Consider the following 22935-nt stretch of genomic DNA (forward strand, 5'->3'; position numbering starts at 1 on the left):
AGCTGGCTGCGGCTGAGTTGTGTGTTGGAGCGCACTAAGGTCACAGCACAGACAGATTGCTTCATACAATACCAGTCATATTTTCTACCTCCTATTCAGCTGAGCAGCTTTAGGTTTAGAAGAGTGTTTGTGTTTTTTAAATTAAAACAACAAATTTAGAGAAACAAAAAAAGACATTTAAAACCAAAAAAAAAAAAAAAAAGATATTAGATATCTGGGATATTTCTTGGACTGGATTACCTCACATCTCTCCTACAGTGGCTGTATCATCCTCACCATCAAGTCTGGGAAGCTGACTACAGAATGGCTGCACTCCTGTGGGCGATGGTTCTGTCTCTGTTCCTGCAGGGATGTTTGTGCAGTGTTGGGGAGACTAACCAAGGCTGCAGGCTATGGACTCCAAAAGGACAAGATGTTTGCTGTAACGCCTGTCATGCTGGTAAGTAATAAAAGTGATTGTGAGCATCACGACTGCATGATTTTGAATTGATGAAATGTGCTGTTAGTTCAGGAAAGATTTCACAAAGGTTCAACAGGTCAATGTGATGTATGTTTCTGTCACATCCCGAGGTTGCTTTAAAGTATTATAGTAAAAACTATGTTCATTTATTAAGAGAAGGAGAAATACCTTCTCACTTTGCACACTTTCCACACAAACTCACTTGTTACACAAATATATTAACACCATTATCAATTCCCAGAACTCAAGAGCTTATAATATACATGTAGTATCTTATAAAAGCCAAAAAAAAAGACACATACATGCTGAGTTGTGAGTGTTTTTGTCTGTGGATGTGAAAACATCATATTCCAGCCTCTCTGCAGTTCCTCCCTGGTGGTTACTTGTAACCAAATATAGTTTCAGTGGTTTTGCAGCTAATACCACAACAAAGGGAAAAGGCGTGGATGGTGCAACAGATAAATAATTTGGAGCTGTGGTCATATACTTTATATAACATAACAATTCCCAAACACTATAGTTTGCAGTACACTCTCGCGTGCTGCATTACAACTTTGAAAGCTTTGAGGAGGAAAGTCATTTCACCTTCATGTCACTGAAACTGTTATTACTATAACTATGGTATGTGTAAATGTGCAACAATGGGACTGTATATGTTTTATTTTGATTCTATTCTAAGTGAAATATGTGTGTGTTCTGTGTGTGTGTAGTGTGAAGGAGCTACAGCTTACATTTTATTGTGCAACGCTGTGTTGTAAAATGACAAATAAAATGACGTTACACCTTTGTCTGTTTGTAGGACACCGTCTTTTCCGTAAGTGTGGGCCAAACCCGAAAGATCTTTGTGTTCGTTGTGAGTCCGGGACATTTACAGTGAACCCTCTAAACTACAGGTGTAGCAGGTGTACACAGTGTGTAGGTATGTTAGCACACCCTATTGGCCACAGAACTACACAGGGCATTTCTTCACCATACACTCCAACATAAATCTGTGACAAGATTTCCCGTACCTTTGTGTGTAGGGGCTCAAGTCCATATGCAAGACTGCACAGCCACATCTGACACAAAGTGTGGCTGTAAAGAAGGACTCATCTGTGGTGATGACAGCTGCTCCTACTGTGTTACAAAGTGTGACAAAGGTTATGAACCTACTAAGAATGGTAAGTTCAATTAAAATAAAGCTCATGACTTTGGCACATATTAGATTTACAAGTTACATTAGACGGCAAGTCAACTGAATGATTGTCTGCACAGGTTCTTGCAGAGCATGTCCAGAGGGAACCTTCAACGACCAAAGTCACCAGATGTGTAAACCCTGGAGTACCAAGTAAGATGTTACCCTGCTCTAAAACAGCCATTGTAGCTAAGCTTTGTTGTTGTTGTTGTTGTTGTTGTTGTTGTTGTACTGACTGACTGATATCTTTCTCAAAGGTGTCCCAATCCATTTGAACATATCGTGGCCAAGGGGAATGCCTTCACTGACATTCAGTGTAGTGTTTCACATAAGATCGCCACGACACCTGGTGGGACATGATTCTGTTCTTCTAGTGCACTTTTGCTTTAATTCTTAATTTTGATTTACAGCTGGCAGTAACTTCTCACTGTTTTGCTTCAGCTCCCAAACAACAGGGATGGGAAGTGGGCCTGACTGTAATCACCATCGTAGCTCTGACGATCTTTTGCTTCATCGTCATCGGCATTGTAGCCAAGAAAATCATCAAGAAACGGCCTAAAGAAGAAGAAGAAGAAAAGCCAGTCACAAAAACACTGATAATCAGAACCCCTACAGGTAATAACTGCCGCACTGTCCCGACCCATATCACATGAAGGAAGTGATTGTACAGGATGCTTATCAATGAAACAACTAAGTGACTTGCCCTCTGTCTTCTTTAGATGATCCTCAGACTTTGAGAGCAATTGAGTGCAGCTTTCATGAGGCCCAGCAGGAGCAGGGCAGCAGCTCAGAGTCGCTGGCCTCCAAGGACTCCTCGGACCAGCTCATTGTATGAATCGAAGGGGCCAGAGTGCCACCCTGAAGTACCTGTTATTTGTTGAATTGTGTGAAAGGAAACAGGATATCCTGGATAAGAAGGGGTCTTTCTTTGCAATACTGAGCCAGACTTTTAGTAGGAAGTCTTTTCTGGCTTTAAATGAAAGAAACAGAGCACTGTGTTTACCTATCTGCCTTTTATCCACTCTTTTTTCCTAGAATCAGAATAATGAAAGCTACTGTGAAACTCCTGATGGGTCAGGTTAGAGATAACATTTAACTCTACAATTACAGCAGGATATAATTATAGTGATGATAGATTTACACAGGGGGAGGAAGGGGAATTCAGAGAGGGGAAAAACTAAAGTGGACTTACAAACATCTATTCATCATGTAAATGACGACAGACAGTGAGGTTGTGTTTTTTCCTTTCACTGAAGTGTGAAATATACAGTAGTTCTAGGATAGCTTGGAAGTTTTGAATTATTCAGAGTTTGGCGCCAGATAACAGTTACACAAAATACCTCACATTAAAACCCAAAGCCTTTTAGAAACCACTGGAAACAACTTTTTAAAAAATGCTTTCAATGTAATTGAACTTGTGCCAATGGACTGTATAACAGAACACTGTAGCATCTGAATGAGTGTGAACTAGTTTCACTACTCTGATATTTGCATACCTGAGCGGTAAAGCTGCTGAGTGGTGCTGTGTGTGAATAGTGCAGGTGGGCGTTCAGCTGGGTGTGGAAACTGAAAGCAGACAGGTCTTCTTAGCCCACATAGGCCTCCCAAAATAGATGCTTTGTTTTACCCAGGCACCGCTGACCAGCTTTGTACTGTTTACTGCTGCGTTTGTAGACTTCAGTGAGCCACACTGGACTCCGCCAGTCATGATTTTATGAAGTGAAACTTTTATGATTTATCGGGATAGTTTGTTACTTTATGTCAGTCTTTGTTTATTATTTATTATATCTATAAAACACACAAGAGTTCTAAGCAAATCGATCATGTTGAATACAGCATGGCCTCTCCCACGCTACTTAACATTACCAAGAAATAAGGACTTTCCTACAATTGCTTCATTGGTGTCAAAAAGTCCAGTGAGGGGAGTTTCCATTTTTGTAAATAGGTAATCCTACAATGTTAAATACCAGGGAATCTACAGCACATAGTTTGCATATCTCCTGTACCTTTGTGTTGTTATTATGAGGTGAATATCTGGGGAAAGGTTTAAGTGCACTTACACAAGCTCAGACATGCCTCTTGAGCAAGACTTTGGCAGCACAGTGGGTATCCCGGGTGGAATATTTATTTCAGATGAAATGTCAGATGGTGTGATTAGTCATGCCATGTAGTGAATCTTTGAGATTCCCATTACGTGCGTCATGTGGGAAACCCTCTGGATAAATATGATAACACAGGGCACATACCTGAGGCGCACGAGATATCATAATGAGGCTTAAGGGTCATGTGGAACCAGTCAGTCCTGTGCTCTTACAGCTTATCATCTTGCCCAATGAAGTGAGCAGTTAAAGACCAAGTGGAACTTTTTTTTTTTAACCAAACGCATGTCTTTTCTAAACTGTAGCAGGCGTGTATCTTTCTTCTGAAATGGAACATTTGCGAAATGTGCTGTGTGGGCTTGGGGTTTAATGTTAGCCCACACCTATAGTAATGTATCAGTGACTGTGTATGAGTCATAACTCGAGCGTTGTGATGTCTGCTAAAAGACCACAAAGTTCATGGGTGCTGCCTTGACAAGAGTCATCACAGTACAGTCAACGTCATGTCATACAGTAACATTTTCATATGAAGTGTGGCACTTTAAATATCAATTGTTACCAGGTTTATTGTATGCACTTCTGGTTTGTGTGATATGTGAATTTATCTTTCTGCCTCACATTTGACTAACTGCTCTAAGACTTGTATTTATATCTGTCTTAAACTGTCCATGGGTTACACTGCAGTATGCATTCTGTTTGTACTTTTATAACTTTTTACACAGACAATAAAAATGGGGATTTTTTATTTTATTTGTTGCACTTTCTTACAGAACAATTGCATTCATAGTGGTCCACCTTAGCAGTGGCGTATTTCATTTGTAAAAAACAAACAAAAAACAACAAAGAGTGTTTTAAACGTGGGTAAAATGAACATACAAAGAGCAAAAAACTGAGATCAATGACTGATTATATGTGCATAAAAATCAAATCTTCTGTTAGAGAAACCATTCTGTATGATGAATGATGTTAATTGGCATCATAATGGTGTCTGGACTGATAAAAACCCACCTGGCAAAATATACAAAAACAAAGGTTGGATATGTACCACATAATTTAGGCTTAAAAAGTCTACTTACAAATTGTTGGGAGCTTTTTAACCGCTTCTCCCAGCTATGTGGGGAAGTCCTGATAACAAGTGGTTGTGTGTATGGAGAGACTTGACCTCCATCTCAGTTCAAGGACCGTCTTTGGTTTCTGATGTGAATGACCGTGAGAAACAGTTGAAACACACAAAAAGCTAATAAGTGGATCTTTGTTCCTCATACTGTCTCCAAAGGATATAGTTACATCTGACTATTACGAAAAAAACTGAGCATAATTTCATGATTGTTGTGATGTCTTTAAAAAACGGGATTTCCATTTCAGGGTTAAATAAGTTCATTTGATTGTCATTGTACCATTGTGAACATGGCTGGAGCCTTGGCAAACTGCTGTAAAGATAAGTTGGCAAAGTGGATGTCTGTAAGCGGCCTGTCCGAAAACGCCACTCCAGTTCAAAGGTTATCACAGTTACTTGTCTTTTTTTAATGCTCTTCGGTGGTGCAGTGGTTAGTGTGGTCGCCCCACAGAAAGAGGGCTCTGGGTTGGGAACCACTGGCCACTTTAGATTTTCTTCCTGACAGGCAACTTGATTTAAAGATGCCACTTAAGGGAAAAAATGCGAGCCGGCTGGTGGTTTTGACCTATTTTGCTGTGCGGCACAGTGCTGACTGCTGCGTCACCACCAAAAAGCAAATTACGAAACAAAAGCAGTTATGATAATGGATGGATGTTCATGATGCTTAACTAAATAAAAACAAATACAAGTTACAAATATAATAAAAAAAGATATACTGTTTAAATTAAACACTCTAACACTGAAGAATTCAAACAATACTTCAATAACCCTAAATTTTCCCTTTGAAAGTTATAACGGTGTGAGTCCATAGTGTTGTCGTTATTCACTTAATGAAGAAATATTGTAAAATGTCACTTCTCTCAATTCTTTGTCTTTGTCCCACTGGTCTAAAGTGCTAATAGGGGCTGCTGGCTTCAACCTTAAAGTCATAAGTAATGACAACTCTGTAGCTGAACTGGTATTTAGTGTTATAAAATATAAAGTATATATAAGCACTCCAACAGCACGACGTGTTGAAAATTACTGTTGCTTGCAATTTTCCTTCTTCTCTTTGGGTTTAATGCGTGCTGATTTGTCCGTTTGCCGCTTTGTAGGTGGGATGAAAGTAGGCTCCTCCAGGAGGTCATGTAAGCCAGACTGGGGCACGGGAAGTGACTGACAAGTCGGGCCTATATCGGAGGAAACAGGATATGAGTGTCCACCCATTGTTCTGTTGGTTTTATTTTGAGTGCTTGTGGTACCTGCTTGTCCCACTCTGAGGCTCTCTGTGCCTTGCCTCCTGGCCTGGAAGGTTGGGTCCAGCTCCTCCGCAATGTTTCTGATCTGCTGGCCTTGTCTGTAAATGCAGTGGTTGTTAGTCGGCATGTAAAGTAGGTGAAAGATATATGTAACAATACAGACATTCATCCGTTTCATCATGTGTATTCATGCAGAGGCAATTACGGTATAGTGGAGAAGGGGCTGGGTGGCTGGTTCTCTGGGGAGCAGTCCTCAGTGGGGGAAGGAAGGCCCTCTGAGTCAAGCCTCTCTCGCTGGACCTAAGGAAGTGGGGGAAGAAGTCTGATTCATTTCATCACCTTGCTTAAAAAATACATGAAAACAGCAAGGCAAGAGCAAGAACTGCCGTGTCAAAAAGTAAAGACATGTACTGTTTTCCTAATCTACATCACTCTCACCGGTCTGTCTCTTGCAGCTCGTCTGTCATGATGATTGATCATCGCTCTGTGCTCGCGCCATGACGCTGGCCCTTCGAGCTCACGAGATCTTCGCTTCGACTTCATTTCCTGCTTCTGCATAAAGCGTGCAATTTCCTAGTGCAAATAAATAACAAATAACAAATAAGATATTCAATATGACACACATGGCTACTGATGACATGTTGATTTCTTGTACCTCATCCTGCGCCACTTGTGCTACTCTGAAATCTCCCTCTGGGTACGAGCTACTTGGAGAGGGCTGCGAGTTCTGTCAAAACAAAACCAGGAAAAGTCAGAAAAAAATGAACAGAAAGAGAAACTGACCTTCAGTTCTTTCGCCTTGACTCCCAAATCACAGAGTGTCATAGTAAATCCTCGGATCCCGTACCCTCCTCAACAGCTTCTCCTCTTCCTCCTGCAGCCTGTGAGCTAGTTCTTCATCCTCCAGGACCTGCTGCAGCTCCCCCAGGTCCAGGATTGCCTCACCTGGCTCTGGTTGCAGTGACGCTCCTGAGAATGAAGTTTGATAGCGTCAGTTACAAAGGAACTGACAGTTATGATGAGTACATTAGAAGTAAACAATCATAAAAATCATTGATGAATCATGCAAGTGTACTGATACAGAAACTGAGAGAAACGAGAACTGATGACAGCTGAGTCACACCAATAGATAAGAAGCAGCAGCATGTAAGGACATGTTGCTAGGTTTTGAAAGGGACCCCATAGTATGTATTCCCTCACTACATCAAGACTGGAAGGATGAAGATGAAGATGAGAATGAAAGCACACACTGAAGATGATTTCAGGACTACTGGAGTTATAGATATGAATAGGAAATCATCCCACTTCAGTAAGAGACCCCAAGTCACCAGTAAAACCCAAATTTGTCCAGATTAGACGATGATTGAGGGAAGATGAGAGGAGCAGATGCACACAGAGAGGTGGGGAGCACAGCTTTGGAAGCTTTCCCCCTGCAGATTGGAGCTGGCTGCAGTTCTGGGTGTTACCTGCTGCCACGTGCCTTGACCTATCCCTGGTTGAAGCCCCGCTGCTGCTGAAGCTTTGGCTACGCTGTGGGGCTCTTCGACGGGGCCTCTCTACTCTCCTCTCCGCCTCCTGCTCCTCCTCTGAGCTTAACCTTTCTTCTATGGTCCTGTGCCAGTGCCTGCGCTCGCTCGTTGTCCTCTTGACCCTGCAATCATTTGCATTCCTCTCCCTCACGTCACTGATAGTGTATCCGTGCTCTTTATACCTTCTACTGCTTCCTTTTTCTCTGTTAGCAAGATATGGGTCTCGATTACTAATCTCATCAACATTTCCATCATACTCCCTGTTACTACGATGCCAGTCTCCGTCTTGTCTGTGATCTCTCCCACTGTTCTCTTGGTATGACAACCTCCTCCTCTCCCTGATATCTCCATGGAAACTGTGCCTGGTGGTGGCAGTTCTCTGGAAGACTCTCTGATGTGGTTGGGAGTCACCACAGGAGACCTCACTCCCATGAAGCACCTGGCTGTCTCTGCTTTGAGCTCTTATTTGTAGCTGCACCCCGCTGTTGCTAAACCTTACAGGCACACCCCTCTCTTGGAGGACCTGGCCCAGCATCTCCCACACTCGGCTGGTTTCATCCTGATGCCTGTTAGAGCTCCTGGTGTTCTCCTGAAAATGGACATGTTTGTCAGGGTTGTCCTTATAGCTCCAGGACCTCGCCAAGTCTCTGCTGCCATGTCTGCTCCTGTCAGGTAGCCTGACAGATTCACTGCGATTACATCGCCTTTCTCTTACCTCGGCTATGCTAGAGTCTCTATCGTGGCCTCTACTTCTGTGCAAACCTTCATACTCCTCTATATTGTTCCTTTCCAGATCCCAAATCCTAGGCCTCCTCTTCTCGAGGTCACTATTTTTATAGCGGTTCTCATTCCACTCTCCTCTTTCCTCCTCCAAGCCTCTGGACTCATTTGTGAAGCTGCTGCGAGAGCAAAGACTTCTGTAGTTTCTCTCCTGCGGCTGATGTAAAGATACCTGCCATCGAGGAGGTGCCGTGTTATGTCTTTCATTCAGTCTCCGGGACCAGACAGCGAGCTGTTCAGAGAAAACTGTGTCCGAGTCCTCTGAATCCTCACTCAAACACTCTCTCAATTCGTTCCTGATTTCCCTTATGGAATCTCTATGTCCTTGATTTGACCATGAAGTTGTATTTTTCTGTGCTGCTACCCCCCTGGGGCAGTCAGCCTGAGGCCCAGTTAAGTCTGAATGGTTATGAGAGGTAGAACATTGCCACCTGGTGGTGGTATATGAGTACTGCTCCTCTCCTGGGTGATGGTTGCTGAGTGTGTGCTGGTGTGTGGATGGCAGTGCAGGATCGCTGGCGCAGCCTTTAGTAATGCCAAACATGCAAACACAAAAGCAGTAAGGATGGGTGAGGCTGCCAGCTGGCATTATTTGAGAGGTGCAGTTAATTATGAGTCACACTGCTTTAAAAATAGCAGCATGTCAGTAATGTGTGAGTAATTGTTACACAGTTAAAATGTTTCAGACACAACTGAGGCATTCCAATAAGTTTATGGAGTGTAACACAGATAAATAGTCATGCGTAAAAGACAACATGTTACATGCACGTAATTGTTTCAGAACACAACACATTATGGAGATAATAATATAGTGCAACAGAGTGCTGCAGGGAAAAAAGTGCTAAAAACCAGAAATTAGTCAGCATTTTTGCACTACTAGTTCCCTCTTCTTATGTCAGTTGGTCTTTTGAATGAGCTTTTAGTTACATGCCTGTTAATACAAGCTTAGGACATTTTCATGCTTTGCTCAACGACATAAGATGCGTCAGTAAATACCCCACTCATGAATTTTGAAGCTTCTGCGTGTCTTAAAAAAGGCAGAGACTACAGAACATCATCATGTCTAACGCAAGTGTATAGCCTTGTGTGATGGTGTTGTTGAAGTCATGTGACCGTGGTGTAGTTTGGTTACAGCCCGTTTTTTTTACTTCTGGTGATTGCATTTGAAGATCTGGCGTGTAGGATTTAGGGGGATATATGGGCAGAGATGGAATACAATATAATAGGTATATTATTTAGTGTATAATCACCTGAAATTAGAATCTTTGTGTTTTTGTTACCTTAAAATGAGCCTTTTATGTCTACATAGGGAGTGGGTCCTAGTCTTCGAATATCACTACATTGCACATCCATGTCTCTACAGTAGTCCAGAGTGGAAAATCCCATTACTGGCTCTAGAAAGGGCCATTCACATTTTTGTATCATCCACTAGAGTTAGAAGACCCTCTGCGAAAATAACCTCGGAGAAACACGGTTTTCTAAACATGTAAGTGCTTTATTCAGTGTTTTTACTAGTTTAAATCACTGGGTTCATTTGTTTTGGAGAGGAGGACACCTCTGCAGATCAGTCAGCTCCCGCAAAAAACCTCCTGAACAATGAACACTGAAGGAATCCTAACTGGGGGAAGTTTCAGCTGGTTGCAATCTGCAATCCTCACCACTAGATGCCACTAAATCCCCCTGAATCTTACACACTGCACCTTTAAGCTTAAAAAAAAAAATCATAAAAGTGTTGTTCATTTTCAAGGATTATCTTACTTGACAAAACACGTCATTATCAAACTTTTGTTTGCCACAGAGCTTATTTTCCACAATAGTCCAAAATCCAATGGAAAAATCCCATTGTTTTTTTGTTGAGGGAACCAGGTTGATGTTAACCTCTGGGTTGGCCTACAAAAAAAAACATAATTCCTGCAGCAGTCTATATCTGTGTAGGTGCTGTTTTGTTCATGCTGTTGTTGTAATGTATGTGAAGAAAGACTTAAATCAGCAGCTCAGCAGCTCTGTGCCCTACTTTAAGTCTAACAACTAATTGTCAAATCTCAGCAAACACACATATAATATACTTTTAAATGGCACATCACTATTTTATTGAAAATAATTCAGCAGCATTTAAGAATCGCTGACGAGTGTTTTATTGGCTGTATGTGACAGCGTTAAAAAAAATGGCAAAATGTGACTGTACCTTCACTCTGGTCCTCCTGCCCTCTGCTCCTCCTTGCGATTCTCTGCATCTCCTCTTCCTGCATTCGTTTAGCTATTTCCTGTGGAGACAGATACGTACTAACTGCTTCATTGTATTATAAAACCATAATGAATAACCCATTAGGAATGTAGGCTAAATGCAGATTACAGAACAAAACTGGGCTGTTCTCTAATAATAAGAAAATAAACATACAATAGATACATGTCTAGTCCCTTTCAGGCTTTGAGAAGAATGTCCAACTAGATTTGACTGACTCTATTAGAATCCCTTGATCCTGTATCATTAGCTAATAATTAGGTCATATTCTTTCATTTGGCTCATTTCCTTCATTTCAAAACCTGATTTAGTTCTCACAGCAAAGCGTATAATGAAATGACCTAAATAAAACATTACAAAACATCTAAACATGCTCTGCTCACTCAGAACAGTCAGGTTATTCCACTCATGAGCTGGCATGACTGCAAGAATCTTCTTAGCAGCACAATATAAATGTCTTTCAACCAGCAGGTGGCAGCATAACATAGACTGTGTAAAAAAACAACAACTGATATCCTCCTCAACAAAATATTTAGGAAACTTTTGATTAATGTCTGAGATTTTATCCACTATGATGATGGTTTTCCTTTTATGTTATCTTCTTTCCACAACATAAAAATATGCTCATGCTGTAGATACTGCTTCATCTGTTTAACCTCGGACCCACTGTTTGCCCTAAATTTACTCAGATTCCTTTGATGTGATCTAAGCATTCAAACAACAACACAAATGTAACATGAAACAAACCTGTCACAACCTGTTTGGAGTTAACATCAAGTAGAGGCTCTAATCTATCTGACATCTGGCGTGTCTACAGAGGAGGCAACACCAAACGCAGAGGCATGTTGGGTGACGTAGTGCCACAGTGAGGTGATCTGACATCTTAGCACTAGGTGGCCAAACTAATTGTTTCAGGCGGGGCTGTGGTTGGCTCGATGGAAACTGGGAGACTACAAGAGAGACGAGCAAACTTTTAATCCCCTTCAGCCTGAACTCTGGACCAGAAAACTCCAACAGAAGCAGGTCAACAGGACTGTTTCACTTGAAGTAACACCTTGTCATCGGGGAATGCCTGCTCTTACCAGAGCTGCTGTACTTGAGTGCTCTCTGAAGGAGAACCCCCTCACCGCGTATCTGTGTTGCTTTTCTTGGAAAGGCCAGAACTAATGTTTCCTACAAATCAGCAGATTCTTCCACTGAATTCTATGAAATATCCATCTGCAGGCTGCATTTGCAACATAAATCATAAGTAAAAGCTAACACAGCTCCTTTTGCTTTGCAATCAGGGCGTGCGTGTCAGCTGCTTTGCCAGCATCAGCAGACAATTAGCAGCTTGCCATGGCAGGTTAGGCGTGGAGTGCCACAGGGATCTGGCATTTAAAACTGCACAGCCTGATGCCTTCTGTTCCTTAATTAAAGACACAATCTACAGGGAGGCAAATATTTAATCAACACCTCTGATCACCCAGTCATTAAGGAAGGTAAGCTAACGGGAGTGTTAATAGTTCATCATCTGATCCTAACATCAACACTCATAAAAAAAGAAATTATTACTTCCACACAGGAATAGATGTATTCTCATACCATTTGCTGCACAACCTAGCATGACTTTTAACCCAGTGGGTAAGTAAGGCTTTTCCATTTAACACTACCCAAACCCTTTAATAATGATGAATGCACCCCACAGTCTCTCTGACCTCACATTCTCCAAACAAGGAGCTTTTATAAGCCTGTCCAAGGCAGCCTCCTCTCAAAAGGAAACTGCAGGGTAAAGGAAAATATTATGCTGGAGCGGCCTTGTGACGCAGACCCCTCCATTGGACCAGCTGGGGAGTTTCGTGGCAGAGTTTGCTCTTTCCCCCCACAAAGCTCTTCTTCTCACACAGCTCAACTCTTCATTTCTATTGGTGGGGAGTCAGATTCATTTTTTTTTTAAAGCAACTGTTGTTCAGAAATGTGCATGGGTGCTTTAACTCACAGACATAAAGACAACGTTCTTTGAGGGGTTGGGCTTCTGTGTGAATACTGGAACAACTGGGGAGAGGTGATTGATGGGAACCATCTGGTTGTTCTGTCGTGTTTTGGTTGCAAGATGAATTGTTTTGTATTTGAAAAAAAATGGAGAGATCTAGTGTTGTTCCACAAATGAGGACAAGAGAAAATGGAAAACATAAATGTCTATCATTACAGTATTATCTACAACCACATTTCCAAAAAAGTCTGGATGCTGTGATTTGCAAATCCCCATATTTAATTGTATAAAAAGTATAAAAACAAGATATTTCATGTTCAAACTGAAAAAACGTTCTTGTTTTTGTAAATATACACTAATTCTGAGTTTAATGCCTGCAACAGGTTTACTAAAAGTTGGGACAGGGGCATGTTTACCGCTGTTTTACATCACCTCTTCCTTTAACAACACTCAGCGTTAGGGATCTGAGGACACTAATTGTCGAGTTCTGAAAGTGACATTTTTTTTCCATTTTTACTTCAGTTGATGAACAGTTTGGGTCGCCAGACTTCGTTGTCATATTTTGCACTTGATAATGCGCCACACATTTTCAGTGGGACACAAGTATGGACTGCAGGGAGGCCAGTCTAGTACCTGCATTCTTGAACTACGTAGCTTCACTGTTGTAGCATGTGCAGAATGTGGCTTGGCATTGTCCTGCTGGTATTAAGCAGTGACATACCTAATAAAACTGCCACTGAGATGGCAGCATATGTTGCTCCAAAACCTGTATGTACTTTTCAGCATAAATGGTGCCTTCTCCAATGTGAATGTTTTCCATGATGCCACAGGCACTAAAACACCCAATACCATCACAGATGCTGGCTTTGAACTTTAAGATGTTAACAAACTGGATGGTCCTATTCTTCTTTAGCTCTAGGGACACAGCGTCCATGATTTCATAAAACAATGTTAATGTGGACTCGTCAGACCACAGCACACTTTTCCACATTGTGTTGGTCCATCTCAGATGAGCTCAGACCCAGTGAAGTTGGTGCCATTTCTGGATGTTGTTGACAAATGATTTTCACTTTACATGAGTCTCAACTTAGATTTATAGATGCAGCGACTAAGTGTGTTTACCAATTTTCCAAAACTGTTCCCAAGTCCACGTGGCAATATCCTTCATACAATCATGTTGGTATTTAAAGGGTAACTGATGTTTTTTTCAACCTGGGCCCTATTTTCCGATCCACTTTTGTCTAAATGAGTGATTTCTCCCTTCTGTTATGTTGTCGGATAATTATACCAACAATCCGAGCCTATCTGTGTGGAAAAAAAAAAAGCACTTTTAGAGGACGTATTTTGAAGTTGTTTGACACTGTCTGAGTGCCCTATTAATTAATAAAGTGTGCTCACGGGGTGCAGGCAGGTCAGCCCTAGCTTCGTACTGGAGAAATGTCAAATATTGAACATCCTATTACTCATTTAGACAAAAGTAGATCGGAAAATAGGGCCCAGGTTGAAAAACCATTAGCTCCCCTTTAATGCAGTGTTGCCTGAAGGATCAAAGGTCACAGGCATTCAGTGTTGGTTTTCTGAGATTTCTCTGGGTTTTCTGAATCTTCTGACGATATCATGGATTGTAAATGGTGAAATCCCTTAATTCCTTACGATTGTGCTGTGAGAAATGCTGTCCTTAAACTGCTGGACTATTTGCCTACACAGTCTTTCATAAAGTGGTAAACCTCGTACCATCTTTGCTTGTGAACAACTGAGCCTTTCAAGGATGTGTCTTTCATACCCATGTTATGCTGTTATCAACTAACCTGTTTGCCTATGGAATGTTCCAAAAAGGTCTTTCATTGCCCCTGTCTCACCTTTTTTGAGACATGTTGCAGGCATCAAATTCAGAATGAATAAATTAAAGAATAATAATAATAAATGTTACTAGTTTGAACATTAAATATCTCATCTTCGTACTGTATTCAACTTAATATTTGTCAAAAAGAATTTGCAAATCATTGCATTCTGTTTTTATTTGTCTTTTACAGAACGTGACAACTTTTTTTGGAATCAGGGTTGAAGAAGCAATCTATCCAATAATTATTAAGATATCTCTGTGTGGACTGAAAGATGGTGGACCAACTGTCTGGCATGGCCATCCGTAGAGCCGCGCTGGTGGTGGTGACAAATGTTTTAGATGTGATACTGTTAGTAGAATGTAACTCGTTTATTTAAACATGACAGACATGTCAACAACACTGAGATTACAGAATTCTGTCTCAAACTTAAAATATGGAGACTAAAAACAATGAATAGAACTATAACTTCAAATCGGGACGACATTTAACTAAGAAAGGAAAAAAAACCCATTAAAACTGAATTCCAGCATTGCAAAAGACTTGTTTGGAAACCCAGCACCAATGTTATACTATGTCATGGAAAGGATGTCCAAATTAAGACTGAGTCACTCTCTTGATTAAACACTGCATTTAGACAATGTATTTACTTAACCTGCCCCCTCCTTTAACTGCACAGTTGAGGTTTTACACATGTTGAGTGTGCATCCAGTGTAGCCAAATGTGCACTCATGAGTGTGTCCTGTATGATGAGGTTGATGGTCCATGTCTGGAATCAACCGCCACAGAAACTGCTTGAGCCATCATCCAGATGGGTAGCTGACAGGTCGTCTCTGTTTAACAGCTGACTTTGCTCATGCAGCGCTCTTACGGCACAGTGGATACAGCAGAGGCCCAGAGCAGCACTTTGCTGCAACCGCCATTCATTATGGATTCAGTTAGTCCTGAGAGAGAGCAGATTTAACCATATGATACTCCCTGACCTGCTGGTAACAGGGAGATAATTAAATGATAAACAAGCATGTCCCGAGTGCTGTATAAGTCTACGAGTCCCTGTGCTGAATGCACTGAAGTTTACAGATAATGCTGGAGCTATTTTAAGTTTGTGTAAACTCCACAGTTGCCCTCTCATTCTGTCTGCACACAGTATTCAAGTTTGGGATACAAAGAATCATTAATCTGCCTTCACAAGCAGCAATTTTCTGCTTTGTGCACCAACTCCTACAGGCTTCAACATTTCCTGAGTCACATAATCCATTACAGCATTATCCATTAACAAAGTCTATTGTGTCTCAAACTAGATAGTAGTGTGAGATGTATTTAACGAATGTTTTGTTAAAACTTGTTGTTTTCTCGAACTAATTAACTGACATGAATTCAAGCTGACCACAGCCACTCTGTCTGTGAAGGAGTAAACTACCAGCTCTTAACAGGCAACTTTTGGAGAACTTTTGTCTGTGAATGTGTGTATTTGTGTTGTTTTGCTTCATGTGCTGTATTTTCTGTAAATGAAAACGTGTTAGTTCATTCCAAGGGGTTTACCCCTCTAATAAATGTCTATTTTTTAACTTTCAGGCCACTAGTGGGTAAGCGTTCAATTCTCAAAAGCTAAATTTGGGGTGGAGTATTACTTTAAGTCTTACTTTGGTTGTGTTCAAGTTTCTGTTTTATCTCTGCATTGTGCCAAGCTGAACTTGTCCACACAGTACAGTGTCTCGCTCTGCTCTGGTTACTGACAGCAACTCGACACCCGCAGGAAAGGATTTGTTCCTCTTTCAGGAGCAAATCCCTCAAAATATTTCGCTTTACAAACTTTGCTGTCACATTTGTGTCTTCTTATTAGCTGGAACAACTTACAGTTTCGAGCTAAGCTTAACGCCATGGAGGTTTTAATTTAAAAATGACAAAATGAGTGACTGGTGAAGGAACGCTGGTTTTCAACTTTTCTATATACAGTCATCAATATCAGTCATCCAAGGGGAATGTCTGTATCTTTCACAATGCTCTCTGTGTTGCCGTGGCCAAAATAAAGATTTGTTCTCCATCAGTCATATGACACGATGGACTGAGTTAAGGCTTGCTGCTTGGTGTGAGTTTCCTCCCACGGCTTTAAAACATGCAAGCCAGGTGAACTGAGTACACAATTTTCTATCTTTTGTGTAAACTCAGACAAGTTGACCTTTCCGAGGAGTTTCTCTGCATTTGGCTCAATACATATTGGCTCAGATGCAAGCCCTTCTTGTTGGCCTGAATGCTGATTGGATAATGGTTTGACTCTTATAGTGGATTGTAAGTGGAGCTATTATGGTGGATGTTAGCCATTTCACCTGCCCCTTCTCATCCACACAAAAGCAGCAACTGTTTGACTGGTGTGCACTGTAAAAGAGGATCAAATGCATATTAGGTTTGTAGTATTCACGGACAGGTTGATGTGTGAGAGAGGTGAGTAAAACTGAATGCATCATTTTATATTAAAAAAAAAAAACATCTTAATGCATCATAAAGGCTTAATTCTTGTCTGGCATGGTTTAGCAAGCCTACTGTCAGTCTGCCAACTGCAAGGTCTATTCGTTTAAACAAGCTAGAGTAAAGAAGAGTGGCCTGAGTGTAGCAGCTCGCTGACTGAGTGATAATGAGTTTTATGCAGGCACTGATGGGTGCACATCTCCAAATTGAAAAGATTTATCACACTGAGGTAGGTGGTAGGTGGATAATTGACGAGTAGGTGCAGATTCATGTGAGGTCAGAGCGGACCTTTGCACTCTTTATACTGAATTATACTGGTCTGAGCGATTCAAGCTGAAAACTTCTGCATAATTCCAACAGGTACATGTATTCATAAGAGAAGAGGCAATGACTATGAACTCCTGTCAATGCGACTGATGTAAAAGTACGGCTATAGACCACACACAGACTGAATGTCCACATTGGATACAATACACGTACTTGTATTAAACGTTTGGTACAAGGCTTTCGGTTTGGTACACTAAACTATCCTATTATGTTTGGGAAGTAAAATACACAGCTTAATCTGTGTTTAATATCATTTTCTCAGTGCCACTGCGCTCAGCAAATCAGCCCCCACAACAGAACAGGCAACATGCTGTCTGCCCCGCCCACCACTAAGCAAAACATTCTACTCCCCTGGTGAGACAGGCTGGGCGGCACACTAAGCTAAGCTAGCTCGTGGCAAGATGGTTAGTAACACCATTACCAGACCAAAAATAAAAAATCCTTTGACAACCACTTTGGTTTCGCTGTGAATTATGAGGATGATGGCAAGGAAGTGGTGGGGAAAAAAAACGGCACACACCATGCCAAAGAACTGCACAGTTACAGACTTTCCTTAGCTGCTAACCTAGTAGCACAGTAAAATACCCCCCCAGTTGAAGCATGAGCTGCTGTGCAGGGACAGACTCGTCAGCAGCTAGGCCAGTAGCACCCACAGTCTATGACAGTCTCGTTCACCAGCTAACAGCAGCTAACGTTAGCACAAAGCTCACACCCACAGCAGTAAGCAGTAACTGCTCAGTGCTGTGGGTGTGAGCTTTGGCAGACTGGGCAGCCGATTTGGCCAGAAAGACTAAAAGGTACATCAGTGACGGCTGTTTTGCTTGTGTTTATATGACTGTGGCATTTAACAGAGATGTTTATTCACGCATTTATCAGACTGAAAGCGCCAAGAGAGCTCGTGGGAAGTAGCAAACTCACTGCTCAAACATAGTGGACGATAGAAACGACACTGATACTGCGCGCTCTAATGTCAGTAGTCACAGGCACTCAGGTATAGCTTCATCAATGTTCAAAGTAAAAAAAAAAAAAAAAGCACGTTGCATTGTATCAAACTGAACTGTGAATTTTGTGAACCGTTACCACCACTAATGCATACAGAATTAATCAGTTTCAATAGTTTGTGCTCACCTCATCTTCCTGCTCCCTCCTACGGGCCTCCTCAGCACAACGCTGGATCTCCTCCTGAATTATGCGAGCATACTCAAAGTCCTCCTCCTCTCTGCAGAGCACCCACAGAAGAGAAGTCTTACACTTGTGACTTACTAACAAAACTACCAACACATCACACGAAAATGTAAATAAGAATATAAATCTGCATAGTAAATGTATATACAGAGGGGTCCGGATACATGCAGGTCATGAGGGCATGTAGTGATATCTGAATAGTGCAGCTGTGTTACAGTGTGAACTGTGTTGCATTGTGTTTTGGCGAGCAGGGGTCACCTACAGTTGTCTTGAGGCCTGTCTGAGGACGCTGCTCTGCTGGGCCTGCTCCTCTTCTTCCTCATCCTGCAGCCTTTTGGCTACACGGATGTCATTCTGCACTAGCTGGTTCTTCTGGATGTTGGTGGTATAGTATTGCTCGACTATGAAGGCAGAAAAAAAGGCAGAGGATCAGACAGTTTTAATATGTGGCAATGGAAAACTGTGTAATCTAGATTAGAGTGAGAAATAGTTACTATAGTACTTCTAGTCTAAATCTGTTGATTTTTGAGAGCTCATGAGTGCTGTGTTGTTTATTTGAAGCTTGGTTTGCGGCATGTCAGACCCTCAGTTTACATTTGAGGAAGCCTACAAACAGACACCAAATTACATGTCACTTTGTTTACTGTGCAAAAACATACCACGACTGTTTCAGACAAAAGCTAGCCAAAATGAAGTTTAAAAAGTAGTTCAATGTACTTCACCCGTTCTCGGGAATTGGGACAAAACTTTATTTAACTCTTCAATTAGGCTGGGAAAATATATTTTAAAAGATCAAAGTCTTGACTATTAAACCTTGTAATGGGCCAACCTCTCGGTAATTTAGTTTTTTCTTGAATAGCATACATAATGGATGTCAGATGTAAGATCTGACGGAGTTGACAAAAGGTTATATTTATCAATTTCACAGCAGTCCTTTAACTCGTCTATAAAGCACTAAATGGTCTCGGGCTTTAATACATTTCTGATTTACTGGTATGCTAGAAAGCATCCAGACCCCTCAGGTCATCTGGGACAGGTTTACTCAGCATTCTCAGGATCAAAACAAAAGCAAAAACAAGCAGGGTGAAGCAGCTTTTAGTTTCTATGCTCCCCACCTGTGGAAAAAAATACCTGAGGTCTGCTGAAACTGTTAACTTATTTAAATCAGGGCATAAAACATTATTGTTCACTGTGGCTTTCCAATAACATAACTTCTTCTTAAACCTTCGACTATATATTTGCTTGCTTTTGCTTGTTTGATTATCCTTTATTGCTTGAATGCAATTTTAATGTTTTCTTACATTGATTACATTTAATGTATTTCTGCGCCCCTGTTAAAGCACTATGGATTACCTTGTGTATAAATGGTGCTATATAAATAAACCTACCTAGTGAATAGCCACTTTATTTTCCACTGTATTTTGCAACGATTTTTCCTAATACTACTCAAAATACTTGTTTTTAAATCATAATTCTTATTCTGTTTTGATTTGGAAAGCTTAGTGAGTTGACCTGATATGAGACACACCGTATAGCAATATCATTTAATGAATTTATCAAAAAGTAGACAGCTTAACAGCCCTTGAGCACATTCCCACCTTTCTGGAAACTAGTTAAGTGAGACAAGAGTCCTTAGGATATAGCTCACCCCTTTTATGTCTGATTAAATGATGCTTTTGTAGACATCTTTCAGAGTTGACAAAAATCTGGGACACATCTTTAAAGGGACAACATTTAAAATAAAAAATTCCTGCTTCCTTCCACAATCCAAAGACATGCAGGTTAATTGGTGACTCTAAATTGTTCATGGGTGTGAATGTGAGTGTAAATGGTTGTCTGTCTCTATGTGTCAGCCCTGTGATAGTCTGGTGACCTGTCCAGGGTGTACCCCGCCTCTCGCCCCCCCGCGACCCCCAACAGGATAAGTGGTTACGAAAAATGACTGAATATAACAGCACATTTTTATATCCATGTTATCAGTATGTAGTGTTATAAATCCTTTAAAAATAATGTTTCACCCCAGAAATGGAATTAGTGTGTTGATAAGGTATAATTTTAAGGGTTTTTTTTTTAGCAGGAGGTGATTTGTCCCAGTTCTCAAGAATGTGTGAACAACCTTATGTTTTCCAGTCTGCCTTATGAGCTATGAGAATAATACAGCATTTAATTGAAGTATGTTTTATGTTTAATCTAAAATTTGTATTTATGGCTTCCAAAAATAGTCCTTGGTTGAATTCCTTAACAGGAAAAATAAAGACGATGCCTCACACAGGAAGAGGTGATTCACGGAGACAAGACTTAAAATACTACAAATTTGTGGTGTGCAGCTGTGCCGCTGTTTCATGGTAACACTGTACTTACTCTCCTGTTCCTGCAGGTTGTGTGCTAACACTCCATCCTCCAGCACTGCAAAACACTGGCACACTGAAACCACAGAGAACAGCAACACTTAAGTGTCACACAAAAGCTTAGAAAGTGTTCAAACATGAATGGAGGGGGGACATAAGTGTCAATAAAGTGCAAGCAAAGCAGTGCAAAGCAGTTCTCCCAGCAGAGAATTACTAAAACAACTGAAAACGACAGCAATCTTGAACAGTCCTGTTTGCTCCATCCTGAACAAGAGCTGGAAAGCTTTTGGTTTAGCACTCTGTCTGCAGGGAAACAATACAATGTGAGTGCTTTGTGTCATGATGGCTATTTTTCCGACAGAAAAAAGGCGGAGGAGTGACCCTCAAAACTTTCGAAAAAACTACCATACACCACTCTGGCAAGAATTTGCTGTTAAATATATAAAAGGCTCTCATAAAATCCCCATCATAACAGGGTGCCAGTGTTCCAGAGCAACACCCAAGTGGCCACAATTATTGCTCTCCTCCCAGAGTTACTGGGTTTAGCAGCAGCAGGGTAACAAGTCCAACTTATTCTAACAAAAGCAACAGTGTGACTTGCTCTATTTTGGGTGTGTTTATCAGAGCATCAGTGTGTATGCATGTAGATTCATGCACAATTTATGTGTATATCAGTACAAGAGCTCAGAGAGACTTAGGTTACATGTTTTTTTTTTGTTTGTACAAACTATGACTACCAAATGAAAATGCAAAGTTTGAGAGCTACTACCTGCCACCATTTAAACTGGGAGGCTGGTGCAGATGGTGCAAGAGTATGCAGAGTGAAATCTGTAAGGTTGTCGTAAATCCCAAGGCTTTAGCTAAGAGCTCTCTGTACACTAACTCTGTCTGCTTTTCCAAGTGAGCGCTCCCTATCCAATGAGCCTATAGTCTGGCCACCTGCTGCTCGATATGGTCATAAAACATATCTGTTTCATGGCGTTTACGCTCCCTAACCTTGTCCTGTTTTGTCAGAAAGCTGTCAAAGGGACTACGTAGACACACGCGCTTAAACAACTACGCAAAGGCATCCTGTAAAGTCAAACAAAGGGATAGTCAGCAAGACAGACAGTTTACTACTCTGTTTTGATCTAAATACACTGTAAGACTCCAATCATACCCACAGTTTTGCAGAACCCTTTGATCTATACATTGGCTTTAATAGCTTCAGCATCTGTGGACTGTTATTCTCATCTATAGGCATGCCAAGTGTTTACAGTAGTCCTTAATGAGCCACGATAGCCTCTACGTGCAGAAGCCCAAGGGTGTTTAAAGTCTGTCAAACAAACTCAAAAGACTCAAAAGAAAATAAACACAGACAGTCAGCAGCACTGTGGCCCAGCTGTTTTCTCCACTTCCTCCGTCTTTTGCAGACACACGGCTCAGGGTGACCAGACAAAAACTGCTTTGCTATCTCACAGATATTCATCGGGGAACCTAGTCGGGCCGGCTGCTCCGACAATGGTGTTTTTTGAAAGCCAGGAACAGCACAGAAGACGGGGCTTAAGAGGAGATTTAGCTCACTGCGGAGGGAAAGAGCCTCCAGCCTGAGACAGAGGCCGGGCCAATTAAAAACACCTGTCCTACTGTTAATCCCTCAACTGAGCCTGTGAGAGCAGGCAGGGCACTTCTGTAGAGACAGCGGCTATGTTTACATCCGTGCCCTTAATGCTTTGGATACTAAAGTATTCAGTTTATGAGGTGAGCTGACACATATAAATGTCATATGTTGTTTATAATAATTTGTTTAAGCTCTTAACCCAGCTACAGAGAGCCCAGATACATTGTATATTCCTTTAACAGCTGCTGTGCAAATTAGATCCAGTATCTGGAATACTGTGCATGTAAAACTGGCTGTCACTGTGAGCGCTGCGAAGGAGATGTCAAAACTGAGACATTCATTCTCACTTTGTTTGCTTAAGGCTTCAACTGTGCTTTTTTGATCCCTTTGTCAGAAGATGCAGAACTCTAAAATAAAGAAACGCACGAACAGAAGACAAGCAAAGACTTTGGAAGTTTACTTACTAACTGAAGTTTCCCTGGATGACGGGAACGAAGGGGAGGCCTCAAGATTCATTGTAAGAGTGACATGGAGCCCATAGTCTATAGTACAGCTGT

At 41.3% G+C, this 22935-nt stretch overlaps 2 protein-coding genes across 4 annotated transcripts in view; one reads left to right on the forward strand and one right to left on the reverse strand.

The window, feature by feature from the left end:
• On the forward strand, positions 1-4483 carry tnfrsf9a (tumor necrosis factor receptor superfamily, member 9a). The gene is made up of 7 exons (XM_033629229.2): positions 1-439; positions 1260-1379; positions 1483-1620; positions 1715-1787; positions 1892-1983; positions 2076-2249; positions 2354-4483. Exons 1-7 carry the CDS (start codon positions 304-306, stop codon positions 2467-2469), a joined length of 849 nt encoding a protein of 282 aa, XP_033485120.1. The 5' UTR covers positions 1-303; the 3' UTR covers positions 2470-4483.
• Positions 4460-22935, reverse strand: part of ccdc187 (coiled-coil domain containing 187) — a 24401-nt gene continuing 5925 nt past the window's right edge. The window contains exons 3-13 of one of the 3 annotated variants that reach the window (XM_078169847.1): positions 20792-20854; positions 18693-18831; positions 18374-18464; positions 10583-10661; positions 7555-8922; positions 6936-7057; positions 6744-6815; positions 6527-6661; positions 6294-6382; positions 6092-6186; positions 4460-6019 (exon numbers count right to left, since the gene is read on the reverse strand). In XM_078169847.1, the coding sequence (XP_078025973.1) occupies positions 5871-6019; positions 6092-6186; positions 6294-6382; positions 6527-6661; positions 6744-6815; positions 6936-7057; positions 7555-8922; positions 10583-10661; positions 18374-18464; positions 18693-18831; positions 20792-20854 (2402 nt within the window). In that variant the 3' untranslated portion in view covers positions 4460-5870. Of the gene's footprint in view, positions 6020-6091; positions 6187-6293; positions 6389-6526; positions 6662-6743; positions 6816-6935; positions 7058-7554; positions 8923-10582; positions 10662-18373; positions 18465-18692; positions 18832-20791; positions 20855-22935 lie in introns of all 3 variants that reach the window. The other 2 variants (XM_033629228.2, XM_078169848.1) reach the window with 2 other exon arrangements.

This window comes from Epinephelus lanceolatus, chromosome 8 (genome assembly GCF_041903045.1).
Source record: "Epinephelus lanceolatus isolate andai-2023 chromosome 8, ASM4190304v1, whole genome shotgun sequence".
Classification (NCBI taxonomy): Eukaryota; Metazoa; Chordata; class Actinopteri; order Perciformes; family Serranidae; genus Epinephelus; species Epinephelus lanceolatus.